The sequence below is a fragment of the Phragmites australis genome, chromosome 18 (assembly GCF_958298935.1).
Source record: "Phragmites australis chromosome 18, lpPhrAust1.1, whole genome shotgun sequence".
Classification (NCBI taxonomy): domain Eukaryota; kingdom Viridiplantae; phylum Streptophyta; class Magnoliopsida; order Poales; family Poaceae; genus Phragmites; species Phragmites australis.
This window is the reverse complement of record NC_084938.1, coordinates 25,692,720-25,712,493: the sequence shown is the minus strand read 5'-3', so window position 1 is coordinate 25,712,493 and position 19,774 is coordinate 25,692,720. Positions and strand designations below refer to the sequence as shown.

The window sequence follows — 19,774 nt, the reverse complement described above, 5'->3', positions numbered from 1 at the left end:
CTGACAAGCTTGGCTTTGATCCACTTAGTGAATTTGTTGACTACCATAAACCAGAATTCAAAACTGTCTAGACTTTATGGATCAATCCCACGATATCAAGCCCCCAGACTGCGAAAGGCCAAGAAAATGGTATAGTTTGTAGTGCTTGGGCTAGTAGGTTGGTATGTCAGGCATGATACTGACATGACTCGCACTGTTTCACCAGCTCGCAAGTATTCTGGAGGGTCATGGGCCAATAGAATCCTTGCTAGAATGCTTTTTTGACTAGGGTGCGGTATGAAGCATGGCTACAACATATGCTTCCGTGGATATCAAAGAGCACTGATGCATTTGAGTAAAAGGTTGTGTTCCTCCCCTTACAGTAAAGGTGACCCTCTAACAGGGAGTTTCTGTGGGCTTGCTGCATGATATTTTCTACTGACGCATCATTGTCAGAGACTGCTTGATTATGAAGGTAGTTCAAGATCTAATCTATTCAGGTCGTATCCGAATTGAGTAGGGCGACCAAATGATGGCCACCCGAGGTCGACGATACCAAAGGAGACATTGCCTTAAAAGGTGTTGCCTCTGGTGCTCCGTTTTCAAGTGGAGCATTCCCTTCACCCTGGCCCGTGGCCATGGTGGATGGTCATGTGAGTCTTTCTTCAAAGACTCCGATAGGTTCATGAGAAGAAACTAGACGAGCCAGCTCATCAGGTAGGAAACCGAGAAAGCGTCGCTCCAGTCTTCTCATTTCAGTGAGGTGTGCTGCAATTGTCAGATCAGAGCACCGAAACTCCTTTTGCACTTGGTTCATGACCAGTAGTGAGTCTCCTATTGCTAGCAGACATTTTATCCCAAGTGCGAAAGACGCTCATTTCAAACAAGATTCCCTCGTATTCTGCAATATTGTTAGTAGCTGGAAAACATAATTGAACTACGTACGTGAGGATGTCACCGATTGGTGAAGTTAGGACCACTCCAGCCTTCACTCCCTTCAGCGTGAACGTTCCATCGAATTGCATGGTCCAATGCTCGTAAACCTCTGGTCAATGTTACTACTTGGGCTCAACGGACGGCCACTCAACCATAAAATCGACAAGTGTCTGTGACTTGATAGCCGTTCGAGGGACGAACTAAATGTCAAACTACCCGAGCTCTACTGCCTACTTTCCTATTCTTCCTGCTGCATCCTAGCTACGGAGAATTTCTTGAATGGAGAGCGATGATGTTACCTTGATTTGTAGGCCTGAAAGTAATGTCTGAATTTACGAGAGGCCATTAGTATAGCATATATCAGCTTCTGAGCCTGTGGGTATTGAGCCTTTGTGTCGTGTAGGATCTCAGTGACTTAGTAAACTGGTCGCTAAAGACCTTCTCGCTCGACGACTAGAATCGCATTCACGACCTGGGGGTAGCTACAACATATAACAAAAGCTCCTCGCCTGGTCGAGGAGCGGTCAGTACAAGAGGCGACGAGAGGTACCTTTTGGGACCTTGAAAAGTGGCCTCCACCTCCGGCATCCATTGGAAGTGGTCATTTCTCTTCAGAAGTTTGAATAGCGACAACCCCTTTTCTCTCAACCTCGAGATGAACCTGCTCAAAGCTTCCACTCATCTGATTAGTTTCTGGACTTCCTTTAATCTGGTCGGGGATCTTATCGGGTCAATAACCTTGATCTTGTCGGGGTTCGCTTCTATTCCTCGACTAGACATGAGCAAGTGGAGCAACTTCCCTAATTATACTCTGAACATGCATTTCTATCGATTCAGTTTCATGCAATACTTTCGAAGGTTTTCGAACATTTTTTGGAGGTCCACGACGAGGTTGTCCTTGGTCCTACTCTTTATGACCACATCATCAACATATGCCTCGACATTTCTACCGAGTCATGACAATAGAATGAGCTGAATACAACATTGGTAAGTGTCATCCGCCACTTTTCAAATCAAAATGCATTTTTACATAGTAAAAGACCCTTAAGGGTGCTAGAAAAGTCGCCAACTCATCTTTTCTATACATGCTAATCTGATGGTACCCATAGCGGGCATCTAAGAAGCTTAGCAGATTGCTATCGGCGGTTGAGTCAACCAGTTGGTTGATCCGGGGTAGAGGGAAGAAATCTTTCGGGCACGCCATGTTGAGGCCGGTGAAGTCGATGCACATCCTTCGCTTACCATTGGGCTTTCAGACTATGACTGGTTTAGCCAACCACTCTGGGTATTGCACCTCTCGGATGAAGTCTGCTTCTAGGAGCTTGTTGATATCCTCACGAAGTGCTTTTTTTCGGTCAAGTGTGAACCAACACGCCTTTTGCTTTACTGGTCGCACATCAAGTTGCACTGACAACTTGTGCTCAATCATGTCCCTAGTGACTCCGGGCATATTAGATGGACTCCAAAAAAAGACATCTGTGTTCGCACAGAGGAAAGTGATGAGCACGAGTTCCTATTTGGGGTCCAGGTCAGCCTCTATCTGGACTCCTGGATGGGTCAGAGTCGTTTAGGCAAATCTCCTTGAGGCGATCGTCTAGACTAGCGAGGACATGGACCTTTACTGGGTGACCATTGGGCTCGGTGTTCCTGGGCTGCGACTCAGGAGTCAGCTCGACCATATTGAGGCTCATCTCATTACAGTGCGGGGCCATCATTGCATCACCAAAAAAGAGTGACGGCCCCTATCGATCTAGGGACCTTGATTACTTGGTAAGCATAGCGGGCAATGGACATGAATTGGGCCATCGTCGGCTGCCCTAGGATTGCATTGTAAGCAGTCCTGAAGTACGCCACACCGAACAGGACCCTTTCAGTCCTGAAGTTACTTGGTGAGCCAAAAGTGACGGGCAGCTCGATCTGCCCAAATGGCACATCCAAGGAGTTAGGGGTAATTCCAAATAAAAGAGGAGATTGTTTCAATGTGCTCCTCAGGATCTGCAGGGCATCAAGCGTGTCGGTGAAGAGGGGGTTGATGGAACTCCACTATCGAGCAGAACACGACCTAGTCAGATGTTTAGTACCATGGGCTCGGCCATGATAGGATAACGACCAGGGCATCTGACACATGCATGGTGATCTGCCAAGCTGAAGGTAAGGGGCACCATCCGACCACTTCAAACACAGTGTCAGTCCAAGCTTGGTCACCCATACTTCATGAACCACCAACTTGTATTCCCTATTCAAGGAATATGTTACGACGCTCCCAACGATATCATGGACCATGTGATCGGCCTATTGGAAATCCAGTGTTGATTGATAGGGGTCAACCACATCCTCACTGTTGTCGTCGCACCTGGGTTTACGCTCCCCAAGCTCCTTGTCGATAATGCCTCTCACAACCTTGCATTCGGTTAGGTTTTGGGCATCGGTGCGGTGTATCAGGTAGTAGCCTCGACCCTTCTTTCTATCCTTTTTCTCAAAGCGCCGGCGCGGTTGGCTGGTCCGCTCGATTGCCATGTCATCGGGCGGTCCTGCCTTGCGTTTGCTTTTTTTTTCTCCTTGTAGCCAACCCCCTTGGAATAGGTGGGCTGATCATAGACTGGTTGCGGCTTAGAGCCACTCTGGCGCTCTCGAGCCTCAGCGGCCTACGCGCACTTGTCCGCGAGCTCAAGGAGCTCGATGGTACTTCGGACTTCCTTGGTGGCCAGTTTTTTTACCATCTTTTGGTCTTTGACCCCCTCTCCGGAATGCTATGACCATAGACTCACCCGTGATCCTTAGAATAGTGTTTCAACGTTCGATGGAACACCGGATGTAGCCTCATTGCGACTCACCTTGTTGCTACCTGACCTGGTATAGGTCATTCTCGACCCCTGGGCAGGCGTAGCTCCCTTGAAAGTTGGTGACAACCTGTTCGCACAAGTCCTCCAGGAGTGAACCGACTCGTGGGCAAGTTCACAAGAAAGGACCATGCTGAACCAGCCAAGATGGTCGGGAAATAGTTAGCTATGACTTTTTTGTGGCCTCCCGCGGTCTGCACCATGGTGGTGTAAATCTATAGGAACTACTCGAAATCGTCGAGCCATCATACTTTTCAGCTAAGTCTGGCCAGAACTTGTCCGGCTAGCTCACCTCTCACAGCCGGGTGGACATGGTGTTGCATCCCGTCCCGTAACAGGGAGTCGCTCGCTGATGGGCGGCGGTACATGCTCGAGGAGAGAGATAATGCTCTCGCGGTCCTGGCGATTGGGTGGAGGAGTCTAATGCCTCTCTATGATGGGGAGGAGAGTTGTAGGGCTACTAGCCCTTTTTTGCTCCCGTTGAGCTCGATCTTCCTACTCCTGGTTAGTCCTTTGGCCCTTGATCACGCCGCGGAGGTCTCGTTGGTGAAGAGAGTCACGTAGATCAGTGGGTCGGCTGTCCTGGCGCGGCGGGGGTCTCTGAGTACTCTTCATCACAAAGGGAGGATGAGATCTTTCCTATCGTGTGGCCTGCTGTGATTCTTGGTGATCATAGCCTTCACCAGTCCCTACAATGAACATGGTGTTCGACACTACGGTTTGACATCGAGCGGTCTCTACCAAGAGGGCAAGGTCGCATAGCCATGGTGCTACTGGCAAACCCTCTGTTACAGCTATCAGCGGGTGGCTGAGAAGCATTTGCACAGTCTGTAGATTCTGCGCGTGTGTCATGGCCTCACAGTCGAGCTGCGGAGCACAGAGCGGTGATATATCAAGAAAGAGGGGAGCCCTCAGCACTTGCATCGTGTGATGGTTTAGATGGCAAGGCTATCGAGGGTTGCGCCCTACGCGTGGACTGTATCAAAGTGCCTCCTTGTTCGGTGCCAGGCCGGTTCCCCCTGGGCGCAACGCTTGGGGCTCAGTAACGGTGCCCGAGACATTAGGGCCTCTGCTGCCGTTGCTATATGGTCTGCCATGCATACTTCACGGTTAGTCTCAGAGCTTTTGGGTTATGATTTGGTGTCCCGGACTTAGAGCACACCGGGCTCATCTGGGTCGTATCCCATGATGAATACTTCATGATGATCGGGGTCCTCGGAATGGGACTCAGCAAATGACAAATGATCTGGCCATGGGTAGCCCAATCGAGTTATCAACACTTACCGAAACGTAAAAACACGCCCCCCTACCTGGCGCGCCAACTATCGTGGGTTAGTCCCTGACAATATATCTGGGGTATGCGGAGGATGGGTGCGTGATCAGCGTTTCCAGTGGCTATTGGTGAGTGTGTGTGTTTATGTCGAAGGAACTCAAGAAAACCAAGATTTATCCAGGTTCAGGCCCCCCTCAGGATAATAGTCCTACATCTTATGTATTTTCTTATGAGTTGGATGATGAACTTTTCTAGAGTTCTCGTTACGAGCCCGGTCCTCCCTCTTTATATAGTAGGAGGCGGAGTGTACATACAAGTAGACTATGCTAAAATACGGTGGCTGCCCTATATCTGACAAAGACAGCTACTCCTAAGTCATCATTACGGAGGGTGGGCATGCCTAGCCCGACCTGGTCATTCTGCACGCCCTATCCCATCCGCCAACCACCATCATGCCCGCTGCATGCTCGTCACGCCTGTTTGCCAGCCCGTCACACGCGCCTACCAGGCCGTCCCATAGCATTAAATGCTACAAGAGGAATCACACTGTCTTTGTACTGGCCCATAACTTCGCTCACCGAAAGGGTGCATAGGGAAGAAAAACGCATGAGTGGATGACATTAAATACGATTAGATTGATTAGGTGAGTACCTTCCCCGCGACCAGCAAGGGCTGGTCGTTAGATTTTTATACGATTAGATTGGTTACGTGAGGACCTACACTGCGACCAGAAATGGCTGGTCGCGCAGGGGGCGAGGCATGGTTTTGATAATATCAACTGCCAGATGGTATCTGCCGGCCCACTCCCTCCTGTCAGGGGACCCCTTATTCTTTACATCGACAAGGCTCACATAAAAATTCAAGCCAACAAGAATCGATAGTGATATTAGTTTATCAAAAGACGTGCCTTTAATAACTGACAGTGACAATAGCTATCACTGTGGGTTGTATTGAAGAACAGCTAGTGATATCCAAAAATTTGTACGTCCTCACACGCTCGTCTGCTCGGCTTCTTTCGAGCAACTTTAAATATTTCACACTTGATTGCTTCTTCCTCAAGCTCTCCTCCTCCACCACCACCGCCACCATTGTACGATGGATTCACCGCCACCGCCTCCACTATCGCCCTTTTCGGCCACGCCTCCTACACCCGCACTGTCGTCCGGGGAGGAGGAGGAGGCCACGCCAGCATGGTCGTCGGATGAGGCAGAGACCCTAGACTCCTGTGACTCGGTTGGGTCCTCTTAGGACAGCGTGTGGGACTTCTTCCTCGATGAGCCAAAGGTGAAGAAGTCCTAGTCGAGCTCGGATGAGGAAGAGGAAGGGGAAAAGGAGGAGGAGGCCAGCAATGACAGCGGCGAAGGAGAGGACAACGACTACTACTTATTCGTCATTGTGGTCAATGGCCGGTAGTCACGTTTAGGGTTTTTTGTGTCGTCGTAGTGGCCAACAACCGGTAGTTGTGTTTAGGGTTTTTTGCGTGTAGGGGTTTAGGTTTTTTGTGTCTGGTCGTGTATGACTTTTGTTTTTGATGTCCAATAATGGATTTAGTGAGTTAGTTATATATTAGTGTGATATAAACCATAATAATATTGAGATTATTAATATAAAGCTCGGTTAAATTATTGTCTGACACTTAATTTTTTTTAAAAAAATTATCCTAAATTGAGTATCTTGTCGGTTCGTAGCTGAAACCGACAGTGATAAGTATACAAATCGATAGACTAAGCTTCAAAATTGGTAATGATAATTTGTATCATTGGTAGTGATATGTTAGATCACTTTTGATTGTATCATAGATAGTGATAATTATAGATTATTAGTATCACTTAATCACTACTAATTTAAAAACCGATAATAATACGGTTTTTAAACCCCCGGGATGGGAGCTGGGACTTCATAGCAGCTAGCTAGATAGCTTAGTAGCTAGTTGTACATGTTAGTACGTCGATACGACGTGCAACAGTTTCCCGTTAAGCTCCATCAAGTTTCCTCGTTGGGCCCATGCCAGGTGCCATCCTGCACGTCCCCATCCTTCAATCTCACCGTTCTTGCTTCCTATTTCCTCCCTGTGTGTTTGCGTGTGTGTGAGAGAGGTCATGGTGCTCCCCACTATGGCACTGAACCCCCTTTGGCTTCTTCCCTCACAGACCACACCATAGCTAAGGATAGCTAAGGGCTACATTGTTTTGCTTTCATCTTTGTAGCGAGAGGAAGAGAGTGAACTTAGTTAGGGCAGGGTTGTTGGCCAAGTCGACCTTTCTTCCCTGGATCCTCGTCCAGCCCTTGACCAGATTCTGATCTCAGCACCTATGCACCACGAAGCCATGGGGGACGCGCTGTGGGACATTCTCGGGGAGGAGATGGCCTCGGCGGCGGCGGCCGGCGAGCACGGCCTCCCCCCCGGGTTCCGGTTTCACCCCACCGACGAGGAGCTCGTCACCTTCTACCTCGCAGCCAAGGTGTTCAACGGCGCCTGCTGCGGCGTCGACATCGCCGAGGTGGACCTCAACCGGTGCGAGCCGTGGGAGCTCCCCGACGCGGCGAGGATGGGGGAGAGGGAGTGGTACTTCTTCAACCTGCGCGACCGCAAGTACCCGACGGGGCTCCGCACCAACCGCGCCACCGCCGCGGGTTACTGGAAGGCCACGGGCAAGGACCGCGAGGTGCTCAACGCCGCCACCGGCGCGCTGCTCGGCATGAAGAAGACCCTCGTCTTCTACAAGGGCCGAGCCCCGCGCGGCGAGAAGACTAAGTGGGTCCTCCACGAGTACCGCCTCGACGGCGACTTCGCCGCCGGCCGCCGCTCCTGCAAGGTACATATATACATGGCTACTAGCTTCTTGGCAAATGCTCACACAATCACACTAATATAATGCAGCATTGTTCCATAGGATCGCATTACTCCATGAATTGATTTGTTCTGGTTTCTTAGGGCAGATTTGTTCAATTTCTGGTCAGTGATCTAGCTAGCTGTGCCTTGAAATTCTACAGTGGGAGTAGTAGAGATGTGATATCATTGACAAAAAGTAGTACAGCAGATGTGCTCATTGAATGTGGCATGCATACATACCTAAGGAGGGAACTTGGCTGACAGATGCATGCAGATTGATAGATGTATGCTTTATATACTTTTGTGCATTCAATGGTGTTAGTGTAAGCATGATAACGTGGTAGTACAACTACAGTACTAGCACCCAACAGCAATATGGACTAGGAGTAGTTCCATATCTGCTCAAAATCTATTTGCACTGACACAGGATCCAAGCCAGGCATCGACCCTGTGTTTGTGCCCTCAGGTTGCATGTTTGGGTGTACTTTGCATATCTCCAAACATTGACATACCTCGCCTTCCAAATCTTTCTCGTACAAGTCCTCAAATCTTCCTATCTCTGATTTTCCCTGTGTTAGAATCATAAGTGTCTGTTTATTTGAGTTGGAGATTGTAAAAAATAATTTATAGATTGTGGATTGTAAGAAACTGAATTGTAAAATCTGGATTGTAAAAGCTGTATTGTGGATTGTTACAATCTGGTACAAGATAGATTGTTAGATTGTTATAATCTAGATGTTGGATTATAACAATTCAGCTTTTTCAACAAGCTGTTTATTTCAGCTTTTGGATTATGATCATAATCCAGTTTTTACAATTCAGCTGTTTGTTTTAGTTTTTGAATTTTCATCACAATTCAGTTTTTACAATTTGAAATAAATAGAACCTAAACTAGCAATATGAGTAGGCAATGTTCTCCTTCATGCCATTTTAATTTGTAAAATCAGTGAGTGCCATTTGCAAAAGTTCAGGAGGAAATTTATGTAGTATACACTGTTTTCTGTCCGGCCTACAGATCACAATCCACAGAAAATAGTTTTTTTTAATCTATGCGGGTTGCTGATTTGCTGAATCTTTCATGCATGCAGGAGGAATGGGTGATCTGCAGGATATTCCACAAGGCAGGAGACCAGTACAGCAAGCTGATGATGGTGAAGAGCCCCTACTACCTCCCCATGGACCCCTCCAGCTTCTGCTTCCAGCAAGAGCCTCCTCTTCCAAACCCTAGCAGCTCCACGAGCCTTGCTCTCCCCTTCCACCATGGCCACCCCACCATGCAGCTGCCTCCATCGCTGGAGAACAACCAGAGCAAGACCAACAATGGCGGCTTCCCTGCAACAGCTTGCATGCAGGAGACAAACGGCAGCGGCAACACATGCAGTGCCGTCATGCCCATGCTCCCCTTCCCTTCCTTCACCTCGATCGTCACTGGCAGGGCGGCCCCGCCACCGTCCCAGGTTGGAGTCAACGCCGGTCCTCAGGAGGCGCCACCGCCACCTAACTGGCTGGAGGCTTACCTGCAGCACGGCGGGTTCCTTTATGAGATGGGCCCACCTGCAGCGTCCAAGGGCGCATGATCCGGACCGTTGGTTCCTTAGGGTTTATCGACCGATCAGTTAGTTACCTTGTTGTCTCTTCTCTTGCACTTGATTAGCTTTATAATCTTGCAGCTTAATTTGCAAGTGTGGTATTTGGACAAGCACTTGTAGCTAGATCTTACTAATTGTCATCAGATCATGTAATGTGCACTCAACTTGCATACATGCATTTGGAAAATTGGATCATTAGGACAGCACTTTACTCTTGATCCATCCACATGCAGTGTGCATGCATGGTAATATGTATCGAGGTGTCTCTTTGTTCAGATAGCATGCTATGATATATATGCCGTACCCCTAGTTCTAGCCTCATATCTCGTATGGAGGATGCAATGCAATGCAAGCATGTAAACTCTCAAGATGTTATGTTGCAAATAATTGTAGGATGCACTAGTTACTTTCTATGCAATCATGAGTCATGACTCATGCATTAATACGTATCACAAAGACATCGACAAGTATCTAACCAATATGTAAGTATGTAGTACGAAAAATGGACTGTCTATATGGTGCGTTTGTTTCTGTACTCACTAGTACTCGTTACTCAATGGTATGAACAGTACAGTAGTATATGCATGTATCAACACTACTGTTTGACACTGAGGTGAGGATCTGGCCACTGGCATGAGATCCGAAGTCTGCAGCCTGATCATCGACCTGCATATGCACGGGTCAATTACATCATTACATGCGAATGCACAGCGCAAGAAGAAAAACACAAAAGTTTAAGAAGTTTGTTCAGTGACGGATGGATGGACAGGAGATGTGATTTAGGTCGATCAGAGATAGATTCATGGAGGGCATGCATGCATGCACATGCAGAGGCAGATGCATGGGGCTGCATGGCTGGCCGGGGCCTGCCGGCCGGCCGGCCAGGAGGACGATTTGACGGGTTACAATAATGTTTCTAGCGAGCTAGCTGGTGGTGGTGTGCACGGGAATAAGGGGATCGCGCTGCATTACTGAAAGCTGCATGCAGCATATGCGTCATGACGCGGTGTACGTCAGACGATGGGACGGCCTCGACGTGACCCCTAATCGGGCTTCGCGGGATTGATTCCTGCAGCAGCGGCGAAGCGATCTCTCCGCCTCTGATCCGATCCACTGCGCCCGCCGCGCGCTTTGCCACGAAAGTCAAGCCGCGCCACTACCACATACTGCTGATGCTTGGTGACTCCCGTGTAAAAGCGAGTATCCAGCTACCAGTAGATCACAGGAGTAAACTCGATCGGCCACCGCCGGCGGGCGGGCGGGCGGCGCCACCGCTGACAGAGGCCGGCAGGTCGGTGTTGTGTTGGAAGGCAATGCTCGCCGTGAGTAACGTTAGGCTTCTTCGCCTTATAGGCATGCAGCTCTCTGTTGGGTCCTGTGAGCATCCAATAGATCAAAGGAAAACAAAACTGTTAACTAAATATGCATGAAATTGACGTGATTCAATAGCCCTAACGCATGATCACCTAGAGCTGAAGCAAGTAGACATACTGGATCCTTACGCGGCCATTAGATGCAATCGGTGCCTCGGGGTAGATCGAGATGTAGTGGCAGCCGGCATGAGGGAGATGCTCGGAGTAGAAGCGTAGGTGTGCCAATCGACACCAGTGTACTAGTGTAGATGACGTCGAGGGCAATGATGGTAGCGGCGGCGGCCATCACCCGTAGGTGGCGGCCTTCACCCTATAGGGGTCTCTTTAGGATTGGGTAAGGGTTTAGCTAGGGAGGTGACTGTAGCTCAAGTTAATCGATCTTCTTCTAGAGATGGACTCTCGTTCTTCTTTTATAACGTCGTACGGGGTGAGAGCACAAGCAAGATGGGGTTGGTTACGCCCCGATCAGGGTGCTGAGTGTGGGGACATGCCCCCCTCTTCTCTCAGTCTTTTAGTTAGGGAATGTTAGGGAATAAGCCGATATCAACATCTAGCATTTTCCCCATTGATCATAAAGCTGACATCATAAGCCCACTCTTAATGAAACAACACACCAAGTCAAAGCGTTACAATGGCTAGTGAAATACCACTGAGAAAATTCGTTATACTTAATGGAAGTTGGTTTGATTTATGGTCATCTTATCCAGAATTATAGGCTTTCTAAAAACCTCATACCAGCAATATAATCATGAAAAAACATAGGGTGGTAAGCCTTTAGTGAGCAGCGCTACAAGCATTGACGCATTCCTTATATGCTTGACACTAATAGTTTGATTCTGAATTCTATCTTTCATAACATGATACTTAATGTAGATATGTTTTGCAGTATCACTCGACTTAGAAGAACTGCGCAAGTGGTTAAAATGTTGTTTACCACTCTTAATCCAAGTATAAAGTTCTTTAGCTATACAGTCTGTCCGGTAGCCTCATAACATGCTACAAACTAAGTTTGCATCGATGATGATGTCGTAAGTGTCTATTTGGAGTTTTTTTCCATGAGATGGCTCCTTTGGCGAGGATGGGAATATAACATGTGGGAATATAACATGTCATGGTTTTTTTTAGTATCCACACACCTCGCAAATGGATTCTTAAACATGAGCATGTAGTACTTAGTGCCTTACAAATAGCGAAGGACTTTCTCAATGGCTTTCTAGTGGTTCGGTCCTGAATTTGATCGATATCTGTCAAGTATCCCGGTTACGAAAACTAAATTCAGGGCGTGTAAGCTTCTGATAGTTAAAGTATAAGGAACCAACTTCATCTGATCAGTTTCATAAAGGTTCCTCGGATATTGCATATTAAAATGTCATAAACTTACTGCCCTTTTACAATAGGAGTAGGTGAAGCAGAGCACTTATGTATATTGTATTTCTTTAGTACTATATCAATGTATGTATTTGTACCTATTTCAGTGAATATCATTATAAAGGGCATAAGAAGTTCCACCGAGATCCTTCTTATGACTAAGATGGTGATCAATCCCCCCCCCCCCCCCCAAACTTTATTTAAATGCAGTTGATAATTTACTTATGATTTTACTTCATTATGCTCAATCTCTTCTCTCTGAGCCTTAATTGAACCTTTTGATGTTTTCCCTTAGAGTCACACTTTATTTTGTATACCCATTTACAACCTACTATTTTGGGTCTATCGGGAGTTTCTACTAAGTCTCATTCATCATTATGATGCATAGAATTTAATTGATCCTTCATGGCATTAAGCCAGTCAGGCGAACGTTCTTTATACGAGTTGGGGAGCTTCATTAGGAATTTTAGAAACCTCAACAGCTCTCCCTCATCTATGCAATGGTCAAAGCCAGAGGAGTCTAAAGGGTGGAGAATCTTTTCCTTAATGATACGTTCTATTCTCCCCCCTCAAAACGTGGCCTAAAAGATAATGTCACGGTTTCGAATAAGTCTCATTATTCACATCATAGGCATTTATAGATATCAAGAATTCATTCAGAGAAGGAAAAACTAATAATTTCTGAATTTAAACTTAATTATACACTTATTGTCTTCAAAATTACATTAATAACCATAATCGTCCAATGAAGAAACTAAAATAAGATTCTTCCTGATGAAAGGAACATGAAAACATAGAGCTTCTTCTTAAAGTTATAATCCCCTTGGAATTTTCTCTTACTGGAGCCGCTAACATGATGCACATAATTTTTATTTTTGGCCCATCGGCCTCTCCTCTTGGATACATATCGCGATCAAATCGCTCATGGTCACTTCTCCTTCTAAAGGTTGTAATGGATCTTAAATAGAGTAAACTCAGGAGGTAGAGAGGTCATAATAAAATGAACAAGAAAATCCTCAGAGATCTCCATGTACATGCCCTTGAGCTTACCAGACTTGTCAGTCATCATCATAATGTGCTCTCTTATGCTATCGAACGCATCATACTTGGTACATAAAAGTCTCTAAATGAGCATACTAGTATAACCTTGTAGTTACCTTTGAATTGCTCCTCCATGGACGCCAGATACGTCTTAGCAGTATCAGAGTCAGGGATTGCTCCCCTTATCCTAACTGATATAGAGTTCTTCATAACCATTAGAGCCAAAACGGTTCGATCACTCTCACTTTTCAGCAATAGCATTATAAGTTTTCTTAAGTTCATCACAATTGTCCACGCCAATGGCAGGAGTAGTGGGAGCGTCAACTCTGAGTGCATAATCAAGATCTAGAATGCCAAGGACAACCGTTACTTTTGCTTTCCAAGAGAAATATTCATAAATTTTACTGCTTAAAATGTCATTATTTGGGCCACATTAATCAATTAAATCAATGCATAAAAGAAAAACATTAAGTTTACTAGAAAAATTCACTTTAGAGAAATATTCATGAATATTTGTACATTAAACATTATTTATTTTTTGAGCAATAATTATTAAGAATTCCAATGCATACATAAAAGGCATTAGAAATCATTAGAAAATTCAAATAAATGAAAAGGCTCAGGAAAATAAAATACCGCTCGACCCAAAAACCTTACGCGTGGCGCAGTACTTTAGCGCGCGCGGCTTTGGCCCCAGAGTGTGGCGTGGCCCACTGATGCGCACAGGCGGCTTGGCCTATTTAACAGTGCACATGTGATGGCCGAAAACACACCCGTGCGGTCCGAAACTTTAGCACCAGCCTGAGTCCACACGCGCATGTCACAGCCCATCTCAGCCTATTACTGTGTGGACTGGCCTTCACGCACGCACGTCGGCCCATTTCATCGAGCCAGCGCAGCCGATGAAACGGACGCACATCAGCCGTCGATTTTGATCGCATGGTGTACCGGTGATGCCTCATGGAACAAAAAGGCACGATGCGGCGACATAACCTAGTGACACATCGCCTTCGGCTAAAAGAGAAAGTGACACTTGAAGAAAGGAGGACAAGGCGAAAGGGGCATCGCCATGGGTCAGCTTGCCAGCGCGTGTCTGCGACTATTGTCGTGCATGGCTCCATCGAGTCAATCTGTGGGGACCTCATGAATACGGGTGCACGTGCAGCGAAAAAGGCGACGACCTCCGGTGGATCGATGATGCATGCAAGGAGGGGACACCAGCTGAACCAAAAGATCCGCGTGCGCAGTGCGGGAAGAGAAGTGGGGTCCTGCTGGAGAAGAAGAAAAGGACACTCCGATGGGCATAAAGCATAGAAAACCCGTAAGTCTTTCCCCCTTTTCTTGTTAATTCTAGGGTTCGGATTTGGGGTTAAGAGCTCATTTGGGGGTTTAGGGTTTCGGGCAATTGAGGGAAAACGGGGATTTACAACTTCATCAAAAGTTGAATCCCCTCCTTCTCTATGCTACCCAAGGCGAGACTATCCCAATTTGCCCCCAAATTGAGCTCCATGAACACGCGAAGCAAGCATATATGTACAAAAAATCTAATCCAAGCCTAAAAATTACCTTAATTCATGAGCATGTTTGAGTGAAATTGCATTAATCTGAGGCATAAAGAGCTAAACATCATTAATTTGAGATTAATTCATATTAATCCGAATCTAATTGAACATAAGTGGGACTAAACATGAATAAATGCATCCAATTTTCATCAATTTGAACTAAAATAGGGTCTAATCATAATGGTGGATAACAAAGCATGAACATATCATCTAAAAGACACCAATTGACCTTAAAAACATGAACATGTGTCTAATTCGAAAGCAAATAGGACTAATCCAAAACAAAAAGTACTTAATTGCATCTGATCCGAGCTAAGAAAGAACTAAACACGATCAACGTGTATCAATTAGGGCTAAAAGGAATCCAAACATCATCTCGGATAGCATAAACATGAACTAATAGCATTGATCCAAGCCTAATTGATCTAAAACCCAAGGCTGAAACATGAGGCTAAGCATGAATTAAGCCTTAATTGGAATCAAGGCTAGGACTAAGAGGCTTTGATGCCAAATGTTAACTAAATATGCATGAAATTGACGTGATTCAATAGTTCTAGCGCATGATCACCTAAAGCAAAAGCATGTAGAATACCGGATCCTTGCACGGCCATTAGATGTAATCAGTGCCTTAAGGTAGATTGAGATGTAGTGGCAGCCAATGTGAGGGAGATGCTCGGAGTAGAAGCGTAGGTGTGATAGTTGACGCCGGCATACTGGTGTAGATGACGTCGAGGGTAACAACGGCAGAGGTGGCTGGAGCTCACACTAAGCGATCTTCTTCCAGTGCCGAACTCCCGTTCTTCTTTTATAGCATTGCACAGGGTGGGACCACAACCAAGATGGGCTTGGTTGCGCACCCCCCCCCCCCATCAGGGCACTGAGCGTGGGGACGTGCCCCCTCTTCTCTCAGTCTTTCAGTTAGGGAACATTAGGGAATACGCCAAAATCAACATCCAACAAAAACACTTTGATGCATGCATACCTGTGAGGAACGGTGACATCCTAAGAGGAGGTGTGAATTAGGACACTTAGAAACTAATGACTCTAAAAACATCACAAGATAAACGTATCTTAATTTCTATTTAAATATACTCTAGGTTTATCTAGTGTATCTACTCTACCGCTTAAGAGAATTGCAACCTACTCTAGCAAGGTAAATTGCAAGTATGTAAATGCGAAAACGTAAATAGGGTAGAGAGACAAACTCGACACAAGAGATTTTTTATCCCGTGGTATCAGTGACGTATAAGCCAATCCTAGTGCACGTTAGAGCTCCATAAAGGATATGCTCATTATCACCAAATCTTTTCCGGTCACAACTCTTGAGATACCAAGTCACAAAGACAAGGTCTCAAGTATGATGAGCCACCAAGGTGAGGTCTCACCACTAACCTCTCTTCCAGTCACTTTTGCGTCGTCTATATTTTGAAGCTTTAGTCACAAATACAAGGGCCTCCACGTCCCCACACAATCTTCTTGCCGCCGCTCTACATCAAATCGAGGGGTCAACAAGTTACCGGCGAGTCACCAAGACTCCAAGGCATCGGCGTACCTCTCGGTACACGGTTGGATCACTCCTTGATACACTCTCTAGGTTGCAGCACCTAGCAACACTTCGCTCTAGACCTATAAACTCTAATTACTCTCTAATGATGTGCTTAATTGCCATAAATGAACACTTTAAGCACTTTGATGGCTTGGATGTCTTTTCAAGTGTGTATGAGGTTCTTTGGACTCTAGCAACTTCGAAGATCAACCCTTCTGTTAAATACTCCGGTGTGCTTATTCTCCCATCACTAGACCATCTGATGAGTATAATACACCCAGGAGAAATACTCCAGTGTGTACAAAGTCCTGAGCACTGGACCATCTAGTGAGGTCATTTTTCCTAGAACTTGTCCAATTCAGTCTAAACTTTGTTCCGACTATGGTGGCTTCTTCATGTATTGCATCTTATATTCTTGACAAATATGTTAGTCCCAATGAATATATTATCATTAATCACCAAAATCATAATCATAGTCTAATAGGGCTATTTTGCTACAATCTTATCATTTTTGGTGATTGATGATAACACAACTAAAACAAGAGGCAAATGATACTAATTAAGAAAATACATGATTTCAAAAGTTCATAAGACCATACCTCTTTGCTTGGATGCATGGTAAGAACAAATAATGATACCAATTGTAAGGACAATCATATTCTTACCAGCATTATATCTTCCTCAAAATTATTTTCCTCCTTTTAGTTGTGGTTGCCATGTAGATAGTTCTTTTTTTTCATTATCACTTTCTCCCTTGATCAAACCATACAAGAGTTTCTTCACCTTTGTCAACTCGAGATGCATCCCTCTTTATCAACAACCTACCCAAGATAATTCTTGCATCTTGCTTGCTTCTCTTGCAACTTGCTTTGGTCTCAAAATTTTACCCCATTGTCAGTAATCTTAAAAAGACTACAAGCACATATTGAACTTAAGGGAAAATATTAGAACATTTGGGAGAGAACTTCATAAAACATAATCCATATGAACGATACTACTTATAAGGGAAAATTGCTACCATACCACACACTCTCTCTCTCTCTCCTACTTTACCAAAATACCACTGAACTGTCTCCATGACATGTGGGACCTGACCCCACATGTCATAGACACACCACTGGTATTTTGGTAAGATGCAAATCTTCATAATGGTATGAGAGCAATTTTTCCTACTTATAAAGAATTATAAGGAATCGATACCAAATAAAAAGATATGCCAATTAAAAAGTACAAAAGGTATTGATATCAATTAAAAAAGACAAACAAGGATCATAATTCATATAACTTACATGATATAATCTAAACTCCCCTATGTATGCGCATACATATTATGAGACCCACTTATGAATACCACTTGTAGAATGTAACAATATATCCACAACTAGACAATAATTAGAGGTAGGAAGTTTAAACCATATCATACATAGAGGTAGCTTAAATGTAGAAATAAATTAATAAAGATACCAATTGAAACCTTTAAGCATTGCAAACCTCTGAGGGCTTGTTGATCACTCCATGAGACTACAAAAGATATTACTTGAAACACATATTAGTCTAAAAAACACAACCCATATGATATACTCCCCCTAAATGTGTGCATATAAGTGTTAAATACTTGTGAGAGATATGCACTTGTTATTGATAACAATAAGGAGGGTACAATATAGATTGGTTCATGGCACATAAAGAATACCAATTATAAAATTAGTACCATATAAGTAACCTACAACTAATAAACCATGTAGATTGCTCATTAAAAAAGAGAGGAATACAAGCAACCTACCATATGAAAATATACACTAGGTATTGCAATAACTTGAATTGAGAGCATGCAATCCTAGACAATGCAAGTGAATTCATCAATTTAGAGGATTTAACATCTAGTACCTTTGCATTGTTTACCTTCAGATGGGAATTTGGGTATATAATGATCGTGATCTTCAACAGTATACCTAATTTTGTATACTTAGCTTCTTTGCTTGATCCTTCACTTCATCTTATGAGCCAAGTCTCCAAATTCACAAGCCGACTTGTGGACTTGAAGTCTTATTTGGAACCCAAACTGACTGAGGCCCTTTTGTGTTGGTGATAACTTCCTTGGGCACCCAAATAGGTTGGTTCCACCCCCAATCTTTTCTCCCAACCATGTGTGCAACCACTTTGTTATTGTTCTTCTTCTCAAGTTTGTAGTGGTTACATTTGGCTTTTGTCTTATAGTTGGGCTTGGTGTAGATGTTGGAGGTCTTGATGGAGAGGTTTATCATCTTCTTCTCTTCCTTATTCTACTTCTTGACTTGCTTGTATTGGAAGGACTTGTGGCCTTCTTGATGGCATTTAAAGCATATCACGATGAACCCCTCTATAAGCTTATTCACCATGCTATCACGGTTATTTTGGTAAGATTGGATTTGTTCTTTACCCTTTAATCTTGTCAAGTTGTTCTTGAGCTTCTCACTTCTTGTTTTAGCTTATCATTCTCTTATGCAATGAGTTCATTAGATGATTCTATAAAAATATTCTCAATATTTGTCTCATTGCAAAGGGGTGAGCTAGATAGATCAATTAAAATCCTCACAAGAAGTGGAAACATCTATCTTAGGTTTGAAATTAAAGAGTGAGTTAGATTGTTTTGGGTCTTAGGTTGAGATTCAATGCACTTAAATTTAGCCTTAAGCTCTTCATGCTCCTTGTTTAGCAAATTAAATTTGCTCAATAAATATTTATAATTAGAAACAAAAGGTAGCATAAATGTCATTAAGTGTATTGAATTTCTTAAGTTCTTTAGCTTGTTTTTTTAAGGCCTTTTGTTGCTCATTGATCAAATCAAGTTCTTCTTGAGATGGTGAATCCTCATCAGATTCATGATCACTTACATCGTTTTCCATACATTTGGTCATAAGTCACTTATGAGATGGCTTGTGTGATGATGACCTTGAGGAAGAGCTTCTCTTGGAGGAGTGGATGGTGAGGCTCTCATCACTTGAGCTTGAATCTTTATCTTCACATGCTTGTAAATATTTTGTGTCATCCTCTTTTCTCTCTCTTATTCTTGGTCTTCTTCTCTTTCTTGATATAATCAATTATTTTGACCAAGTCTTTAAAGGATATTGGATGCTCAATATTAGCATTTATCCTCTTAATGTTCTTCTCCACTTGTGATAAGAGCTTGACCATCTTGGGATTAATTTCTTCATCATATGATGTGCTTTGATCATCTTTTTCATCACTCTCTTCTTTTACATCATCATCATCATCTTCACTTGAGCTTGACTTTTGCTCTTGTCTCCTCATCCTTGCCTTCATATGTTAGCATTGAGCTTGCTTGCTTGTGAGGGCAAAGTTCTTAGCGTCAGATGAGGTAGAAGCTTTAACCCCCATATTCATGGTCATCTCATAGACGGTGATTTTGTCGAGAACTTGGATTTGGAGTCATC

The 19,774-nt window shown here is 44.5% G+C and overlaps 1 protein-coding gene across 1 annotated transcript; it reads left to right on the top strand.

Moving 5' to 3' along the window:
- The first annotated feature begins 7,093 nt into the window (after positions 1 to 7,093).
- On the top strand, positions 7,094 to 9,570 carry LOC133899516 (protein CUP-SHAPED COTYLEDON 3-like). The gene is made up of 2 exons (XM_062340503.1): positions 7,094 to 7,844; positions 8,950 to 9,570. Exons 1-2 carry the CDS (start codon positions 7,341 to 7,343, stop codon positions 9,436 to 9,438), a joined length of 993 nt encoding a protein of 330 aa, XP_062196487.1. The 5' UTR covers positions 7,094 to 7,340; the 3' UTR covers positions 9,439 to 9,570.
- Positions 9,571 to 19,774: the final 10,204 nt, after the last annotated feature.